This window comes from Typopeltis vanoorti, chromosome 3 (assembly GCF_054136105.1).
Source record: "Typopeltis vanoorti isolate ZY-2024b chromosome 3, IOZ_Tvanoo_1.0, whole genome shotgun sequence".
Lineage (NCBI taxonomy): Eukaryota > Metazoa > Arthropoda > Arachnida > Uropygi > Thelyphonidae > Typopeltis > Typopeltis vanoorti.
Window position 1 is genome coordinate 11,396,232 of NC_143551.1, and position 20,349 is coordinate 11,416,580.

General features: G+C 35.9%; 1 protein-coding gene across 10 annotated transcripts in view; it reads right to left on the minus strand.

The window, feature by feature from the left end:
* Positions 1–20,349, minus strand: part of GTPBP1 (GTP-binding protein 1) — a 375,327-nt gene that overhangs the window by 36,819 nt on the left and 318,159 nt on the right. For all 10 annotated transcript variants that reach the window (XM_090390548.1, XM_090390543.1, XM_090390544.1 and 7 more), the window contains one exon: positions 2,864–3,046. In XM_090390548.1, coding sequence (XP_090246674.1) covers positions 2,864–3,046 — 183 coding nt within the window. The remainder of the gene's footprint in view (positions 1–2,863; positions 3,047–20,349) is intronic.

The window sequence follows — 20,349 nt, forward strand, 5'->3', positions numbered from 1 at the left end:
AGTCAGTCAAACACCTATCAATGAAGCAGGGAAGTAGATGGCAGGTTGTATTATCTAGGCAGCAACAGCTGTAATTCCAAAATCATCATTTTGATTTGTACTATATCCCAAACCCTGGTGGAACCCCTAAGTGCCAAGCAGCCATAAAACATCACGACAGAGCACGGAGTATATTTTATAGATATTCTAATGCATCAGATCTCATTGCTTTTAAAAGTACTTGGGCCAAAGCACAGTCAGAAGCAATCCTGGATCCAATTTATATCATCATCATTATTATTATTATTAAGCAGTATCTCCAAGGAGTTCAGAGACTTATTATGGGAGACCCAAACTAAATATTTTGCACACAAAACCTATCGTATTTTTACTTAAACTCGTTCACTGTCAGGGAACTCACGACTAATTCTGGCAATGCTCTCATACACTACTCTTCATGCAAAAAATCTACTCTGTGTGCCATTACTATTCACACTGTCACACAACTTTCACAAATGACCCATAGTTCTCTGACTATTTGTTATATATTGAAAGATTTCCTTTGCATCAATTTTATAAAACCCCTTTAAATCTTATAAGTTTCTATCAGGTCCTCTCTTTTCTGCATATCACCCAAATTTTGTAACCCTCACCCTTTCAACCTATCCTCATAAGGAGCATTCCACAGACCTGTCATCATCTTAGTCAATTGTGTCTGAATTCTCTCTACTACCTGCTGATCATCAAGAAACTCAGGTGACCAAATCTGTGCACAGTAGTTAAGATGAAGCCAAATCATGGCCTTATAAAGAGGGATAATAACTTCTCTATTTTTACTTGTTAGCATGTTTTTCATCTAAGTATTCCTTTGGGTTATTTTATCAATTTTTGCAATATGGCCTCTGAACTTCAACTCTCTGTCCACCATTATGCCTAAATCCGAAGTCTCATCAATATCCTCCAATTCAGTACCATCAAAATAATATACCATATGCAACCTTTTCAACCCAAAGTACATAACCTTACATTCTGCAGCATTAAATTAACAATTAAAATGGTTTCAGACATGGAAAGATCATATATATAGACAATACTTATGTGCTAAAACAAATTATTGAAAAAAAAAGATGAGAATTTAATTTAGAGACTCATGTGGGCTCTACAGATTATGAGAGAATGCTTTTGATAAAATACACAGAGAAAAACTATGGAATATAATGAAAAAACAAGAATATCCATTACATTTGGCACAAGCTATAGAAAGTTTACATAAAGATCCAAAAATACAGTTACAGTTAGGTAATAAACTTGCAAAAGTTGAAGAAGAGACTGAAATAAATCAGGGTGTCAGAGAGGGATGTAGCTTATCTCCAACTCTATTCAATATACACACACACACACACACACACACACACACACACACACACACACACACACTAGGGGGCTCCACCCCCTGGCGCCTAAGGTGCCCAATCCCCCCCGTGTTCCAGACTGGTAGGCCGGTTCTCCTTGAATTCTGATGACTCATATTTTGAAAACTCAAAAGGGGGGATCTGCCCCTTGGCACCTACTATTATTATTTATTTAACACCTCCAGGGAGTCCAAAGACTCATCGAGCAACGGAGTCCAAAGACTAATCGCAAAAAGCCAACACGCACATTGTTTACAATATACCTATCATACTTCCCACAATGCATTCAAAATTTCCCTATGGGAGGAAGAAACTAACCATTATTAACACTATCTATCATATCACTCCTTAAACTGATTCACAGATAAATACATAAGGATTGGGAAACATGTGTAGGCATTTTTTTAACAATTAAATGTGTTAGCATTTTTTTTTGTTTTGTTTTTCTGTCTGCTTGTTTATAGTCAGCTCTCAATGACAACTAAAGACCACATAAATATTTTGTTAGAGTAGAAGATTTGATATAGTAAATTTCCTTTAGAATAGCACTGATACTGTGGTGATTTGGGCAGGAAATGTTTCAACAATTTGCTACAATGAAAAACATATGCATTATAAAGAAATTATTCTGATTGTGCATTTTCATGAAATCTGTATTTGAAATTTAAAATGAACAACTTTAAGCAATTAATTACAAGTTATCATATTAAGCAAAACTCCAAATGCTTAAGCGTATCTGAAAGTATGTAAGTTTGTGATAACTGATGCTGTGATGCAGCAATGATAATGCACTATTGTTCAATCCAGTTATTTTTAAGCAGTGGAACAATCACAGCAGATTATTAGACCAGTAGTGGGTAATGGATAAACCATTTTGGTTGAGACCAAATTAATAACTGATGATGGGTTTAAAACCTGTGAAGGAAAAAGCTGAAGAAATAAATACTTTCTTTCTTTTTTACACAGATGGAGAAAATATAGGGTTGGGTATTTCACATGTGTTGCTACCCAAGTGAAGAAATTAAAAAGAGATTCAAGGCTCAAGAATTGATCATGGGTGGGGGGGGAGGTACGAAGAAGATAGCCGATAACAACATATATGTTTTTATTAGTTTATAATTCTATTTAAAGAATCAAGATGTTGATTTTTTTGCATGAAACCTTCTATTTTTCTAATTGTCTTCAATAATTGATCAATTTATCATGCAGATGGACACTTTATAATGTAATAGGATACTGATACACAATAATATTTGTATTTTCATTTGGCAAACATATAGAGTGATCATGTAGTACTGTATAGTGAAGAATGGCTTCCCACAATAAATCTGAGAAATCTCTCTCTCTCTCTCTCTGTGTATGTGAGAGAGAGAGAGAGAGAGAGAGAGAGGGGGGGGGGGACATTAACACACTAATAACATATAAGTTGTGAAGATTTTCTATATATACAATTATGCAGTTATAACTATTACCTTTTTCAATGCAAAAGAAGCAGTTTGGCCACTATGTACAGCTTTAACAGGCATACGTTTCCTATGAATTGACTTCACTGCAACAGACTGAAAACGACCTAATGGGTCTGGTCCTAACATTAGAATATCATTCAAATGAATTATGCCTTTTACTGTAGTACCAGAAACAACAGTTCCTACACCCTGCAAAAGAAGACACTGAATATTTATTATCTCATTTGACTTATAGGACAGAAGACTGACTCACACATAACTGTGTTTAACATATATATCACTACACTAGACTATATGTATAAATTTGATAGTCTAGCTCAATACTTGCATGCCTGTACACTCAAAGATGCATCACAGCTAAAAGAAATGGAATTCATTACATCAACAAATTTATTTGCATAATGCAACAAAAAAGTAAATGGAAATACAAACTAAATCTGTTTCATGTATTCTGGAACACTGTCTGCAAATGATAATCTGTAATCATATATCTCTATCTCATGTTTATAATGTGAATCTTTCATGGTAATTAACTGTCTTACAAATTTATTTTGATTTTTAATTTTCAACATGAGATTGCTGCATTTCAGTATATTCTGAATTTTGATTACAAACTAATTCATAATTACTGTTATAAGTAATTGCCGACAGAAAATAACATTATTATGATTAATAAGAGAGACCTCCGGAGTCAGGGACTCTTCGAGGATGGCCACATACAACATGCACCAGGTGTCATATTTATTCTTTAATTCATTCACACTGCTTGCACACACAACATCTAATGGCAATCCATTCCAATCACATACTATTCTATGAGAGAAAAATCTAGATCTCATTCCCTTCTTAGTGGCATTCATTCTCAGCTTCAAGGAGTCTTCCATAAAATAAAAAATTCCATCAACTGCAATCCTGTGTGACCCTTTCAAAAGTTTGTAAGTCTCAATCATATCACCACTCTTTTTCCTGTATGATAGTCACTGCAGTCTACAAATTCTCAATATGTCTTCATAGTCAGTATTCCACAATCCTGATATAATTTTACCCCCCCCCCCCCATTCACTCTCTCCACTTATCAGCATGACAACGGAAACTAGGAGACCAGACCTGCACACAACAGTTCAACTGAGGTCTTATCAAGGTGTTATATAAAGAGGCAAAATGACATCCTTATCTTTACATGTCAAAGTTCATTTCATCATTGCATTTATATTTTGATATGTATTTGCATCTTTGCTACATGGTCACTGAACTTCACATTCCTATGTACTAACACTCCAAAATCCCTATAATGATTAGTTTCTTCTAGCATAATCTCACCAATATAATATGGTATTGAATATCTAATCATGCCAAAGTGCATGACTTTACATTTATTGACATCTATTTTCATAGTCCTCAATTCAGGACTATTCAAATCATTCTGCAAGCACTGTGAATCAGCAACATTCCAGATTACCTTACATATCTTTGCATCATCAGCAAATAACTGTATGTCACTTGTCAAATCCTTCCAAATGTCATTAATGTACACATTGAATAACAGTGGACTAAGGACTGATCTTTGTGCTACACCGATGGTTACCTTAAATTTGCAGACTCACATCTCCCATATACCACTTTTTTTTTATTTTATTTCTGTCAGTCAGCCATCCTCTTATTCACACTAATATTTTATAATCCAAACCCATATTTCCAATTTATGCAATACTCTACCATGCTATATTCTATCAAAAGCCTTAGCAAAATCCAAAAGTATCATGGTGTATCAATTCCATTTGTCTAGTTCAATGGTAATAACATTGTTATAGAATGTGAGCAAGTTGCTAAAACATGACCTTCCTTTAGTAAACCCATGTTGCTCACTGCAAAGTAGAGATTCACTGTCAACCTATTTCTGAATGCAAGCCCTAACCAATTTTTCCAAAAATTTCACCACTCATGAGATACTGATTGGTAGATAGTTGGATACATCGGTCTTTGCACCACCTCTGTGCAATGGAATTACCATACACTCTTTCCATTCCTGCAAAATTTACCCAGTTCAGAGACTCATATTAAACAGCTTGGTCAAAGGAATAGCCAGTTCAGCTGAATACTCTTTTAGCACCCATGTTAATAACCCAGTCTCTATTGCTGAATACTTATTCACTTTGTGCAACAGCTCTAATAACTCCCCTCAAACACCTGAGTTTCTTCATACAGTGAACTCAATGTTGCATACACCAGGTTGATATCTTTTAGCAAAATGGGAACTGATTAGATGAACAACCTCTTCTGTGTCTGTCATCCTCACACCATCTGCATTCTGTAGAGTTATTCTTTCATATTCATTTCTTTATTTTACTTGCAGCATATCTAAACAATTCTTTGCAGTTATCATTATTATTATTACGTAACACGCCCAGGGAGTCCAATGACTCATCGAGGGGAGGGCACTCTACAACTCTGTCTCCACTGCTCAATCTGCCCAACTACCGTCATCATCTACACCAGCGACATCTACCACCCATCATCATCACTAGTATTTTCACGGACAATCACAAGCATCCATGCCCACAGTGGGATTCGAACCCACAGCCTTTTGGCAGGAGAGCGGATACGCTGCCACTCGGCCAACCAGGCCAGCTAATACTAACAATAATGTGCTAACATTACTAACAATAACAACTGTAATAACAATAAATTACAACAAATGTTGTTGTAATAACAACAACAATAACTATAAAATTGTAATAACAATAATAATAAATACTAACAATAATAACTGCAAACTAACAATAATGTGGGCAAGTAATGTGGGCAAATATGACAATGGGGAACTGGACAATGAGACTTATTTCTGCCTATGGTCCCACAGAAGGTTCTACTGAGGTAGAAGTGGAGGAATTTTTTGAGGAATGCTTAAGGGTCAAAGCTGTATAACTGAGAGGAGACCTCCACGTAGCCTTTAAAGGAATGCAGAGAACCGACCAGGGCTTCTGACCTAATGTCCAATCCTCACCTTCTCATGGTGCAACCTGTTGGGTATCTACCTGGATACTGAACGAACGAGGAAGGGCTGGCAATTTGGGATTTAGCCGACCAAATTGTATTCTTATTGGTTAAACCAAAATAAAAAATGATGGTACAACATGACAAAATTTCATGCCGGCTGGGGCGTCGCCCGGTTAAACAAGGCCCCCGTTGTTTTCGCCAGGGAACCAGGGAGAACAGCGAAAAGTCAGCTGCTGGAACAAATCTGAAAACAAACCCCAACTCAACATCACCAGAGTTAAAGATCGGTACTATCAATGTAAGAAGCCTCAATGGCCAAGAAATGGAGCTAGCTGAGGAATTAAATAAGTACCAGATCGACATAATAGGGGTGACTGAAACAAAAAAGACCAAAACTAGTGAGATCTTTCTGAGCAATAAATACAAAATGTTGTATTCAGGCAATGCCAATCAAGGAAAAGAAGGAGTAGCCATAGTATTCAACACAAAATACGAGGCTAATCTTCTTCAATGGCAGTGTCTCAAGTAGAGTAATGTGGGCAAATATGAGAATGGGGAACTGGACAATGAGACTTATTTGTGCCTATGGTCCCACAGAAGGTTCTACTAAAGTAGAAGTGGAGGAATTTTTTGAGGCTTTAGAAAAAGCAACTGACACAATGAAAAAGGAAAAGTTGGTCCTTGTTGGGGATCTAAATAGCAGAGTAGGAAATGATTGTGAGACATACAAAAATATTTTGGGAAAATTTGGAGAAAAGAGCAAAGCTAATAATAATGGCAAATATCTGTTGGATTTCTGCTCAGGACATGGACTGGTTATTACTAACACCATGTTCCAACATAAAAATGTGCACAAATTCACATGGAGAGAAGAGGCTAGGAATAAGAAAAGTCTCATTGACTATGTTATTGTTGATAGTGATGTTTTCTCCCTGGTGCAAGACACCAGAGTGTACAGAGGATTTGAAATTGGAAGTGATCACTATTTAGTTGTGAGCAGGATAAAATTGAATTTCATATTGAAAAGAATAACATGTAAGAAAATTTTAAAGCAAATAAAAGTTGAGCAGCTCTCAGATGTGAACTGTAGACTAAAATACAGAAAGATTATTGAAAAGAAAATGAAAGAGTTTGAGAACAGGAATCAAACCTTGGAGATTCAGTGGCAAACTCTGTAGAAAACATTGATTGATTCTGCCAGAGAGGCATGTGGTGAGGTTGTGTGCAAGGATAAAAAAATCAGAACTCCCTGGTGGACACAGGAAGTTAAAGAGGCAGTGAAGGAAAAGAAGAAAGCATATCAAAAGTTCCTGGCAAATAGGTCAGCTTTTACTCTTACAGAATACAGAGACAAATGTAAGAACGCTAAACAGTGTGTAAAACTAGCTAAACAAAAGTCATGGGAGGACTTTGGCAAGAATATAGAAAATAAATATCAAGAAGGTGGCAAAATATTCTGGAGGTTGTTGAAGAAGCTTAGGAATGGAGGAAAGAGTGCTATAAAAGGAGTCAGAGATGATAAAGGTGACATGAAAACAGGAGAAAAAGATATCCTTGAAGTATGGAGTAATTACTTTGAAAAACTGCTAAATGAAACTAGCAGTGATGACAGCACAGTGATAAAAAACACTGCCCAGGCATGCAGTCAGGAATACATATCCATACTTGAAGTAGAAAAAGCCATCAAAGGCTTGAAATGTAGAAAGGCAGCAGGAGTAGATGATATTCGACCAGAAATGCTGAAGTATGGTGGTATAAAAGTCTTACAGTGGCTGCACTGCATAGTTCAGAATGCCTAGCCGATTTCCCGATGATTGGAGTAGAGCTCTGATAGTACCCACAGGGTGTTCAGGATAAATTTGACAGTTTCGTAAGGAAAAAGAAAATCTTCTTTGTATCTATTAAATTTAATGAATTGACAAAAAAACATTACAGGCAGAGTTAATTACAATACTATCAACAAGATTTACTCAAAATAACCACCATTAGCATCGATCACAGCTTCAATTCTGCTTCGGAACCTCGAACAAGCTGATGCTACAGTCTCCCTGGGAAGGGCCGCAAAAACTGTTTTAATTTTATCCATTAACTGGGCTTTTGTATTACTGGAAGTGCGATTGGTGTCTTTTTCAACTGCGCCCCATACAAAATAATCCATGGGGTTAAGGTCTGGGGAGTTTGGAGGCCAAACATTTCGACTGGTGAAGTCGTAGAAATTTTCAGACAACCATTTTTGACTTTTCCCAGAGGTGTGGCAAGGGGCCGAATCCTGCTGCCATACATACGGCCTACCATTGGCTACCCTTGTTATCCAGGGCTTGACCACAGTTAGCAACTCCACGAACAAAGCCCGAATTCCAATGCCAGGGTTCTTCAACACCTGTTCCTGCAGATTTGCGAGGAATTCTGCTGTACGAACGCAATCAGATCGTCTGCTAGGGATCTTTCTTCTTGCTACATCCTCGTAGTCACCATTGCAAGTCTCTAGTTCATGCCTGATTGTTTTTACTGTATTCAGGGAGCATTGGGCAGCAGTCGTAATATCCTTATTTTGATGGCGGGCACGAATCATCATGATACAAGTTATTCTCTTCCATGATTCAGGTGGGTTCCAGCTATCCATCCTTTCTGACATCTTGTATATGAATGAAGAAGGGTCCAAACTTTTAAATGAAGAGAAGTGTGTGTTAATACATGTAACTTACGGAAAAATATAATTAATTATAAATATGTCAAATTTATCCCGAACACCCTGTATATATAAAAAGGGAAATAAAACTGAATGTGAGAATTACAGAGGTATTTCCCTACTGAGTGTTCCTGGCAAGATCTATGCAAGTATACTTGAGAAACGGTTGAGAAGAATTGTGGAAGAAAAGCTTGGTGAAGAATAAGCTGGATTCAGGCCAAATAGAGGCTGTCAGGATCAGATCTTCACTTTAAGACAAATAGTCGAGAAAGCATGGGAATATAACAAAGATCTGTATTTAAGTTTTGTCGATTTGGAAAACGCATATGACAAGGTGCCAAGAGAGAAGCTATTCAATACGCTGCAGTTATATGGTGTCAATGGGGCATTATATCAAGCAATACTTAGTCTTTATTTGAGTTGTAAGTCAGCAGTTAGAATTGAAGGAAGTACAGGAAGATGGTTTAATGTTAAATCTGGTGTGAGACAAGGATGTACATTATCCCCTCTGTTATTCATCATCTATATGGATCACATTATGAAGGAATGTGGTATTAAACCTGATATCAAAATTGGAGATGTTAATGTCAGCTCTTTGCTTTATGCGGATGATGTTATACTTCTAAATAAATCCGCTACAAGTCTGCAAGATTCTCTGACTAAATTGAATAGCTGTTGTAATAGATATGGTATGAAGGTCAGCAATAAAAAGACAAAGACAATGAAAATAGGCAGAATCATTGAAAATGTCAACTGTGTTGTGAATGGAGAACCTGTGGAACAAGTAAAACATTTCAGCTACTTAGGCACGATTTTTACTGAAGATGGTAAATTAAATATAGAAATAGACAACAGAATCAGCAAAGCTGGTATGGTGGGAAGTCAATTGAATAAATTCATATGGAATAAGAGAGAAATTAGTCGGAACACTAAATTAGCTGTATACAAGACAGTGTTCAAACCAGTTTTAACTTATAGATCTGAGAGCTGGGTCAGAAGTAAAACACTTGACCAAAGACTAGAGACCGCAGATATGAGAGTCCTGCGAAAGATTAGAGGCGTGAACAGATAGCATCAATGGCAATATCATATTAAAAATGAGGATATTAGGAAAGAACTTGACATTGTCAGCATCCAAGAATGCGTTAGCAGAGCTAATCTCAGGTGGTATGGTCACTTAAATAGAATGGGAGAGGAAAGATTAGCAAAACAAGTGTTCTCTGCCAGGTTGGCAGGAAAACGACCCAGAGGAAGACCAAGATATAGGTGGATTGATACGGTACAAAGTGCCTTAGATGATAGAAATATAAGATCTGATAATGTTGGAGTCTTGACAAGTAACAGAGTGATTTGGAGGAAAATTGTAGATAGGAAGTTAGTAATGATGTAATTGTTTCGTGTAGTACTGTCATATCCTGTACACCCCTTGAGGGTACATGGCAGGAATTTGATGATGATGATGATGAACTAACAATAATGAAGAATCATTATTGTTAGTTTGCAGAGCCAGTTTCTTTTCATACTCTGAATGAACCTTTTGTACAACACTTTTTGACTCTTATGGCCTGCTGCTCATAATTATAATAAAGGATTATAATAAAGGATCCTTATGCACACAGTATTCCTCCTACATCATCCATCATTCATAAACTTAACCACTTCCCAAGTGAGTATCACATGATCACTGTCACCAACCAGAGGCAGAATAGTTACATCTTAAGTGTAACTTTCAAATCTAACACTCTTTGACTCCGAGTTCCTTCTGTCACATGCTGCTTGAGAACGTTGTCTCGCAACAGCTCAATAAATTCAGTTTCATTCTTCTCATGAGATTTTACTACTATCCAATCAATGCTTGGCTAATTGATGTCCCTCATTATGATTATTCTTTTTGCACCTATCTTCTTTATTTGATGATGCATTTCTTCATCACTAGCAATTGATCCACCAGGTCTGTAATAACACTCAACTATATATTTGATCTAGTTAGATTCACACCAGATGGCTTCAAACTCAGTGCAAAATGAAAAGCTTTTTCTAGTATTACAACCGTAGGGCTCAACATTAACTGGATTCAAGTCATCCAAAATCATTATCAGCACATCCCTCCTCTCCTATCTTGTCTATTCTTTCTATAAAATACTGTATCTTTTACACTGGATACCAGTTAATATGTCTGATTCTGATACCTACAACATACTGACCAAGACAACAAACTCTACCCATTTGTTACTGATACTCCTAGCATTTGTATATAGACATAATAAGTTACCTGCATGTTCTTTGTATACTCTTGTCTGTAGTCTGCATGACTTGCAGATCTCTGTTCTTCTCTAGTGTCTTATATATGTAGACATCTTTGTACATGTTCGATAGGTCCAAACCAGATGAACACAAAGTGAACATAATCATTTTCATGATAATGCCTATTCCCAACATTAACATAGTTACATAAGATTGTTGCTCTTACACACACATTCTCACCATTCCTCCAATTATAATTTAGTTTCTCTTACTCTCTGTGTTAGGTCTGATACCAGTTGTTAGTTTTTCAAGACTCCTGATACCAAACACATTCAGGTGTAAGCTGTTCCTCTTATACACAATCTTCTTTCACACTCACTCCACATATCCAAGAACTCACATCCATTCCTTCTACATGGTCTATTCAGTGAATCGTTTGCCATCACAGCCCTTTTTAATTCATTTTTATCATACTGAAGTAATATACTTACGATTTTCACTTTCCACTCTCCTTTCTTCCAACAACTCTTTCATATCAATATTTCAACTGTAAATGAGAAATCATTACTTCAACTATTTTCCTTTCATATATGGCTGTTCAATGGCTTATAAAGGATAAACTAGATTAGTCCCTACAGCAGGCTTGCACAACTTGACTGTCTTTGAGGGTCAAACCCAAATTGGACCACCTGACCAAGGGCCAGATCACTTTGGACCTTGAATTTTAGACTAGTCCACTGCAGCTAAACTTAAGTAAATTTGTTAGGTCTACAGTAAATACTAATTAATATGCATATTTAATTATTTTAGAAAGTTACAATTAAAATTATAATCAAAATTATTTACAAACAGATATAGTTGCAAAATTTCTCAATAGAAACCACTTAAACATAAACACAAAGTTTACTAATAATTTCACTGAGAATATCACACTTATTCTCAGTGAAATATTAGTGACACATTGCATTTCTTTGTTGCCACTATTTTATCAAAGTTTGGTGTCATGTTTGAAGTGGCTGTTCTTAATATGGCCTCTAAATTGATATCACTTAAAGATGAATGCTGTTTGGTTTTGTTCAAGTTCATGACCGAAAATGTTTGTTCACAAGTATATGTGCTCCCAAACATACAAAATACCTGGTAGGCAGTATCCAACAAACTTTTAAATTTATCCTGATCCAGAATAGAATAAAACTCTTGTAAAGTACTCTCCCTATGCTTGACCCGATAGTTTTCAGAACACTGGAGATCAATAACTTCCATCTGGAGTTCAACAGGTAGATTTCCTGCTTCGACAGAAAATGGATCCTCAATCACTTTTATGCAGATTTCGTCTTCATTACTCAATGGCATTCTTTTCTGAAACTCCTCACTTAGAAGTGACATGTGCTTCTTATATTTTCCATCCACCATTGAATGATATTTTGATGGAATATTCTGTTGACAAGTTAAGAAATATGACATATCCTCCTTAACAAGTTGATTTTCAAACAAACTTAATTTCATTTTGAATGCCTTTATAAGAGACATTAATTGAAAACAAAACTTATTTTTTCCTTGAAGCTGTAAGTTAAGGTCATTCAAGTGATCCAAAATGTCACACAAGAAAAATAAATCTCGATTCCATTCTTCATCCATTATTTTCTGGGAATTTTTCCATATCTTCTTGAGATTCCAAAAATTCAAATAGTTCATTTTTTAGAGTTACAAAGCATGACAAAACTTTACCGTGGCTCAACCAACATACATCAGTGTGGTATGGTAGATCCCTGTACTCGGCATCATTTTCTTCTAGAAATGCCTGAAACATTCTGTGTTTCAAACTCCAAGCTCGAATATAGTTGACCAGAGCAAATACTACTTTAATCATATGATCAAACTGCAAAACCTTTGAACATAACACCTGCTGATGATTAGGCAGTGAAATTTTGTCAATGATTTACCTGCATACTGTTCAATAAATGTTACAGCACCAACATTTTTTCCACACATAGATGGGGCACCATCAGTGCAAACTGCTACTAAATTCTTGAAATTTAAGGATAGTTTTTTGGTTACACACTTCTTTACATTTTCTGCGATCTCCTTTCCTGTTGTTCTTCCTTTCATTGAAAACAAACCATCAAGCTCCTCTGTCACCTCAAAATTCCTATTAATGCCTCTTACATATATTAAAATGTGCAGTATCTTTCACGTCAGTACTTTCATCCATAGCAAGTGAATAATAGACGAATTCACTAGCCGATTTTTGCAGGTTATCTTTAAGATCCTCAGCAATATCGGCCACCCTGCGCTGAACAGTCATACGGGACAAACTGATATTTTCAAAATTATTTTTCTTATCAGGACACAATTCGGAAACGGCAATCATCAGACACTTTTTTTATCAACTCTCCCTCGGTAAATGATTTGCCGGCACAAACTATTTCTTGTGATATTTTTAAGCTTACCTTTGTGGCAACTTCATTTGCAGATGTCACTTTTTTAAAGGCTTGTTGCTCACCGCTAAGAACTTTCAATAACTTTGCTGCTTTTATTTGCTTTTCACTTGCATCCAACTTGCCAAGGTTAGGACGTTTCAATTCAAAATGACGTCTCAGACTGTACTCTTTCGGCACAGCGATAGATTCCCAGCAAACAATGCACACTATTTTGTCCTTAAACAATGTAAAAAATATTTGTTTGTCCACTCAAGATTAAATGCACGATGTTCCAAATCTATTTTACACTTTTTACTTAAGCTCATTGTATCAAGATTGACAATATTAATTACAAAAAACTAATGATGAAAAACTCACAATAATGCAGGTTACGATAACAGCTACAACCAACCACTACACTGCCAAAGTCAGTCAAGAGACGGCCAACTTTGTGTAATACGATTCGTTCTCGTTCGTAGACATTGTCATCATCACGGAGATGTAACTTTGAATTTCCCTGCAGCGACACTAGCGCTAACAAAACCTCGGAGCGATTGTAATAATTTGTTATTAAATATGACAGTGAGAATAACTCCAAATACAATTTATTGTCGAGTTGAAAGAAACATGATTGTGACATTAATCGCATGAACGTAAACATGCAGTATTAGTAAAAATTAAATTCAATGCTAGGAAAAAATTGTCTAATTTCATATTCCCTCGTATGATTAAATCATTTCAATCAGGGAGACAGGCCAAAATAAATAGCCATGCAGGCCGTATGTTGTGCCGGCCTGCTCTATAGGCTACTATGCTTCACAACTGCTTGAATTACTCAGGCTAGTTGACAGTTTTGTTGAATAAAACAATTCAAGTTAATGGGATAGTGGAGCTTATCTGTAAATAGCTAAATGATTTATCAATCTTATAAATCTCTTCCCAAATGCAATACATGCCAAAGTCAAAACACTACAATGTTGAAATTTGCCTTTAAAAAGAAGTAGGTCATTTTAACATGACAGTATGTGCTGAATGCAAAAGTGACATCCATATTGTTTAATTACCCACAATTTGCTTAAGTAAATATCCTTTGTTGTACACAAATCATCAATACCAAATTAAATTACACTTAGTTGTTTCAAAGTTAACACTCTCCTGTGTGCAAGGTACATCACATAGTGTGTGCCAGTCTCACTCTACACGATATCTCACGATACAGCTTGTTCACATGATACGAATAACTAACATGAAAAGAGAGCGAGAGAGAGAGCAGGTATATAGTTGACACTAAGCATACAATTTGGAATTCATTCCATGTGACTTGGCATTTGCTCTCAAGCAATCTATAAGTTTTACGTCATCATCATCATCATCATCATCAAATTCCTGCCATGTACCCTCAAGGGGTGTACAGGATATGACAGTACTACATGAAAAAATTACATCATTACTAACTTCCTATCTACAATTTTCCTCCAAATCAGTCTGTTACTTGTCAAGACTCCAACATTATCAGATCTTATATTTCTATCGTCTAAGGCACTTTGTACCGTATCAATCCACCTATATCTTGGTCTTCCTCTGGGTCGTTTTCCTGCCAACCTGGCAGAGAACACTTGTTTTGCTAATCTTTCCTCTCCCATTCTATTTAAGTGACCATACCATCTGAGATTAGCTCTGCTAACACATTCCTGGATGCTGACAATGTCAAGTTCTTTCCTAATATCCTCATTTTTAATATGATATTGCCATTGATGCCATCTGTTCACGCCTCTAATCTTTCTCAGGACTCTCATATCTGCGGTCTCTAGTCTTTGGTCAAGTGTTTTACTTCTGACCCAGCTCTCAGATCCATAAGTTAAAATTGGTTTGAACACAGTCTTGTATACAGCTAATTTAGTGTTCCGACTAATTTCTTTCTTATTCCATATGAATTTATTCAATTGACTTCCCACGATACCAGCTTTGCTGATTCTGTTGTCTATTTCTATATTTAGTTTACCATCTTCAGTAAAAATTGTGCCTAAGTAGCTGAAATGTTTTACTTGTTCCACAGGTTCTCCATTCACAACACAGTTGACATTTTCAATGATTCTGCCTATTTTCATTGTCTTTGTCTTTTGATTGCTGACCTTCATACCATATCTATTACAACAGCTATTCAATTTAGTCAGAGAATCTTGCAGACTTGTAGCGGATTTATTTAGAAGTATAACATCATCCGCATAAAGCAAAGAGCTGACATTAACATCTCCAATTTTGATATCAGGTTTAATACCACATTCCTTCATAATGTGATCCATATAGATAATGAATAACAGAGGGGATAATGTACATCCTTGTCTCACACCAGATTTAACATTAAACCATCTTCCTGTACTTCCTTCAATTCTAACTGCTGACTCACAACTCAAATAAAGACTAAGTATTGCTTGATATAATGCCCCATTGACACCATATAACTGCAGCGTATTGAATAGCTTCTCTCTTGGCACCTTGTCATATGCCTTTTCCAAATCGACAAAACTTAAATACAGCTCTTTGTTATATTCCCATGCTTTCTTGACTATTTGTCGTAAAGTGAAGATCTGATCCTGACAGCCTCTATTTGGCCTGAATCCAGCTTGTTCTTCACCAAGCTTTTCTTCCACAATTCTTCTCAACCGTTTCTCAAGTATACTTGCATAGATCTTGCCAGGAACACTCAGTAGGGAAATACCTCTGTAATTCTCACATTCAGTTTTATTTCCCTTTTTATATATGGGTACTATGAGAGCTCTACTCCAATCATCGGGAATTCGTCCCTCTGTCCAGGCTTTCTGAACTATGCAGTGCAGCCACTGTAAGACTCTTATACCCCCATACTTCAGCATTTCTGGTCGAATATCATCTACTCCTGCTGCCTTTCCACATTTCAAGCCTTTGATGGCTTTTTCTACTTCAAGTATGGATATGTATTCCTGACTGCATGCCTGGGCAGTGTTTTTTATCACTGTGCTGTCATCACTGCTTGTTTCATTTAGCAGTTTTTCAAAGTAATTACTCCATACTTCAAGGATATCTTTTTCTCCTGTTTTCATTTCACCTTTATCATCTCTAATTCCTTTTACAGCACACTTTCCTCCATTCCTAAGCTTCTTCAACAACCTCCAGAATATTTTGCCACCTTCTTGATATTTATTTTCTATATTCTTGCTAAAGTCCTCTCATGACTTTTGTTTAGCTAGTTTTACACACTGTTTAGCTTTCTTACATTTGTCTCTGTATTCTGTAAGAGTAAAAGCTGACTTATTTGCCAGGAACTTTTGATATGCTTTCTTCTTTTCCTTCACTGCCTCTTTAACTTCCTGTGTCCACCAGGGAGTTCTGATTTTTTTATCCTTGCACACAACCTCACCACATGCCTCTCTGGCAGAATCAATCAATGTTTCCTTCAGAGTTTGCCACTGAATCTCCAAGGTTTGATTCCTGTTCTCAAACTCTTTCATTTTCTTTTCAATAATATTTCTGTATTTTAGTCTACAGTTCACATCTGAGAGCTGCTCAACTTTTATTCGCTTTAAAACTTTCTTACATGTTATTCTTTTCAATATGAAATTCAATTTTATCCTGCTCAAGACTAAATAGTGATCACTTCCAATTTCAAATCCTCTGTACACTCTGGTGTCCTGCACCAGGGAGAAAACATCACTATCAACAATAACATAGTCAATGAGACTTTTCTTATTCCTAGCCTCTTCTCTCCATGTGAATTTGTGCACATTTTTATGTTGGAACATGGTGTTAGTAATAACCAGTCCATGTCCTGAGCAGAAATCCAACAGATATTTGCCATTATTATTAGCTTTGCTCTTTTCTCCAAATTTTCCCAAAATATTTTTGTATGTCTCACAATCATTTCCTACTCTACTATTTAGATCCCCAACAAGGACCAACTTTTCCTTTTTCATTGTGTCAGTTGCTTTTTCTAAAGCCTCAAAAAATTCCTTCACTTCTACCTTAGTAGAACCTTCTGTGGGACCATAGGCACAAATAAGTCTCATTGTCCAGTTCCCCATTCTCATATTTGCCCACATTACTCTACTTGAGACTGACTGCCATTCAAGAAGATTAGCCTCGTATTTTGTGTTGAATACTATGGCTACTCCATCTTATCCTTGATTGTCATTTCCTGAATATAACATTTTGTATTTATTGCTCAGAAAGATCTCTCCAGTTTTTGTTTTTTTAGTTTCAGTCACCCCTATTATGTCGATCTGGTACTTATCTAGTTCTTCAGCTAGCTCCATTTCTTTGCCATTCAGGCTTCTTACGTTGATAGTACCGATCTTTAACTCTGGTGATGTTGAGTTGGGGTTTGTTTTCAGATTTGTTCCAGTAGCTGACTTTTCGATGTTCGCCCTGGTTCCCTGGCGAAAACAACGGGGGCCTTGTTTAACCGGGCGACGCCCCAGCCGGCATGAAATTTTGTCATGTTGTACCATCATTTTTTATTTTGGTTTAACCAATAAGAATACAATTTGGTCGGCTAAATCCCAAATTGCCAGCCCATCCTCGTTCGTTCAGTATCAAAGTAGATACCCAACAGGGTGCACCACGAGAAGGTGAGGATTGGACATTAGGTCAGAAGCCCTGGTCGGTTCTCCGCATTCCTTTAAAGGCTATGTGGAGGTCTCCTCTCAGTTATACAGCTTTGACTCTTAGTGTAGCTGAATAACAGCTCATAAGCCATTATCAAATTCCTGATATGTATCCTAGGAATGGGGCGGGGAGTGTATAGAATATTACTGTAGTACTACATGAAAGGTTTACATTAGTGATATCCTACCTACAGCCATCGAATAATTTTTATACTGAATGCCGAAAAGTAAACTAAAACAGCATTATAAATTTTGCTCATTCTTGCAAGAACCGTAATCTGTTCAAACCTATAATAAGTGGAAATAAATGAATTTAAAATATGTAAGTGTCGAATCTACAAAACGATTTGTTGATACCATGAATTCCGTGTTTTTTTTTTTTTTTTTTTTTTTTTTTAATATCTATAACACACTTTTGCATGTAGGGGAATGCAAGTATTGAGCTACACTTTATCAAATTTACACATGTAGTTCAGCGATACATATGTTAAATACAGTTATGTATGGGTCAATCTTTTCATATCGTAAAATTCCATTTTGATATAACTTGCTCACTGTAATGAATTATTAATTTGTATTGAACTAAAAAATCACCTTTAAAACAGTTCCAAAATAGTAAAGTAAATTTGGAGTGTCATGCTTTTAATTAATCAAAGGTGGACTGAAAACTATTTCTTCACTGAGCACAGTGAAAGCAGTATGCTTGATGTGTAATGAGACTGTCAGTTTTTGAAAAATATAATAAAAAACAACATGATTCCAAGGATAAATCCTTGGGTCAATATATAATCACAAGTGTTCAAAGTTACAAAAGGAATTAAGAAAAAAAAAACAACTGAAAACAAATCAGTCAAGAAATATATCTACTTAAATGTTAGTTATCAAGTTGCACATTTCATCACTTTCAAAAATACACCATCCACTTATTAAAAGTTGAAGAAATTTGTCCAGAGAAATGAACAATGATACAAGATATTACTTTGTCTCAACAAACAATTATGTCAAGTGTAGAAGACATTGGAAAGAATTTGTTTGAACAGGTTTTGTAAAATATAAAACAAATGAAATATTTTACTGTGGCACTGGATGACAGTACTGATGTAAATGATACAACCCAACTCATATCTTTATATGTGGAATTAATGATAATTTTGTACAAATTGAAGATTTAGCTGATCTACAAAGTATGCATGGAACAACAACAGGTGAAAAGCTTTTCAAAATTTTTTTGCCGATCTATTGAAAAGTTAATATTAAATATTAAAAACCTCAGAAATCACAACTGACTTGCAAAAGATGATTGGTAAAAATCATATGAACTTGAGAGTAAAATAACAAAGTAAATGACTGATTTTAGAGTTGAATCTCCAAATGGAATTAACTGCATCAAGCATCAGGAATCTCTCTCTCTCTCTCTCTCTCTCTCTCTCTCTCTCTCTCTCTGTGCAAAAGTACTGGATCTCCAAGATGATATGAATGTGGTTACTTCAACTCTAAATTTTATAAGATCACATGGCCTTAATCACAATATGTTACAATAGTTTCTTTCAGAAATGAAGCACATGTAATTTTACATAGTGCAGTGAGTTAGCTTAGTCAAGGCAAAGTGTTATATCATTTCTTTAAACTATCTCATGAAATTGATATTTTTATGACAGAAAAAGGGAAACCAAATATATAGTGGCTTTTTGATTTTGCAATTCTTACAGACTGGTCTCTGACTTGTATAGTGACATCAAATAATTTAAGAATAAGTTATTATTTAAATCTACATGGTAGTTTGTGAAAGAAATATCTGGATGAAAAGGATCTTAGCCTAAGGTGTCACAAGTAGTAGTAGTAAATATTATTTAAATCCCAATTTACTTCACTTTGAATGACAAACTGAACTAAAAAAGAAACACATATTTCCAAAGAGTCATGGACTCTCATTATTAAAGTTACTTTTTAATGAGCATGAAAGTCAATTTTTTGATATAAAATCATATGAAAAAGACATAAGCATGTTTGAGAATCCATTTACTTCTATTGGTCACAAAATATAATTCTATCTTGCAACTTAAGGGTCAAAGCTGTATAACTGAGAGGAGACTTCCACATAGCCTTTAAAGGAATGCGGAGAACCGACCAGGGCTTCTGACCTAAAGTCCAATCCTCACCTTCTCGTGGTGCACCCTATTGGGTATCTACTTTGATACTGAACGAACGAAGATGGGCTGACAATTTGGGATTTAGCCGACAAAATTGTATTCTTATTGGTTAAACCAAAATAAAAAATGATGGTACAACATAAAAAATTTCATGCCGGCTGGGGCGTCACCCGGTTAAACAAGGTCCCAGTTGTTTTTGCCAGGGAACCAGGGCGAACATCGAAAAGTCAGCTACTGGAACAAATCTGAAAACAAACCCCAACTCAACATCACCAGAGTTAAAGATCGGTACTATCAACGTAAGAAGCCTGAATGGCAAAGAAATGGAGCTAGCTGAGGAATTAGATAAGTA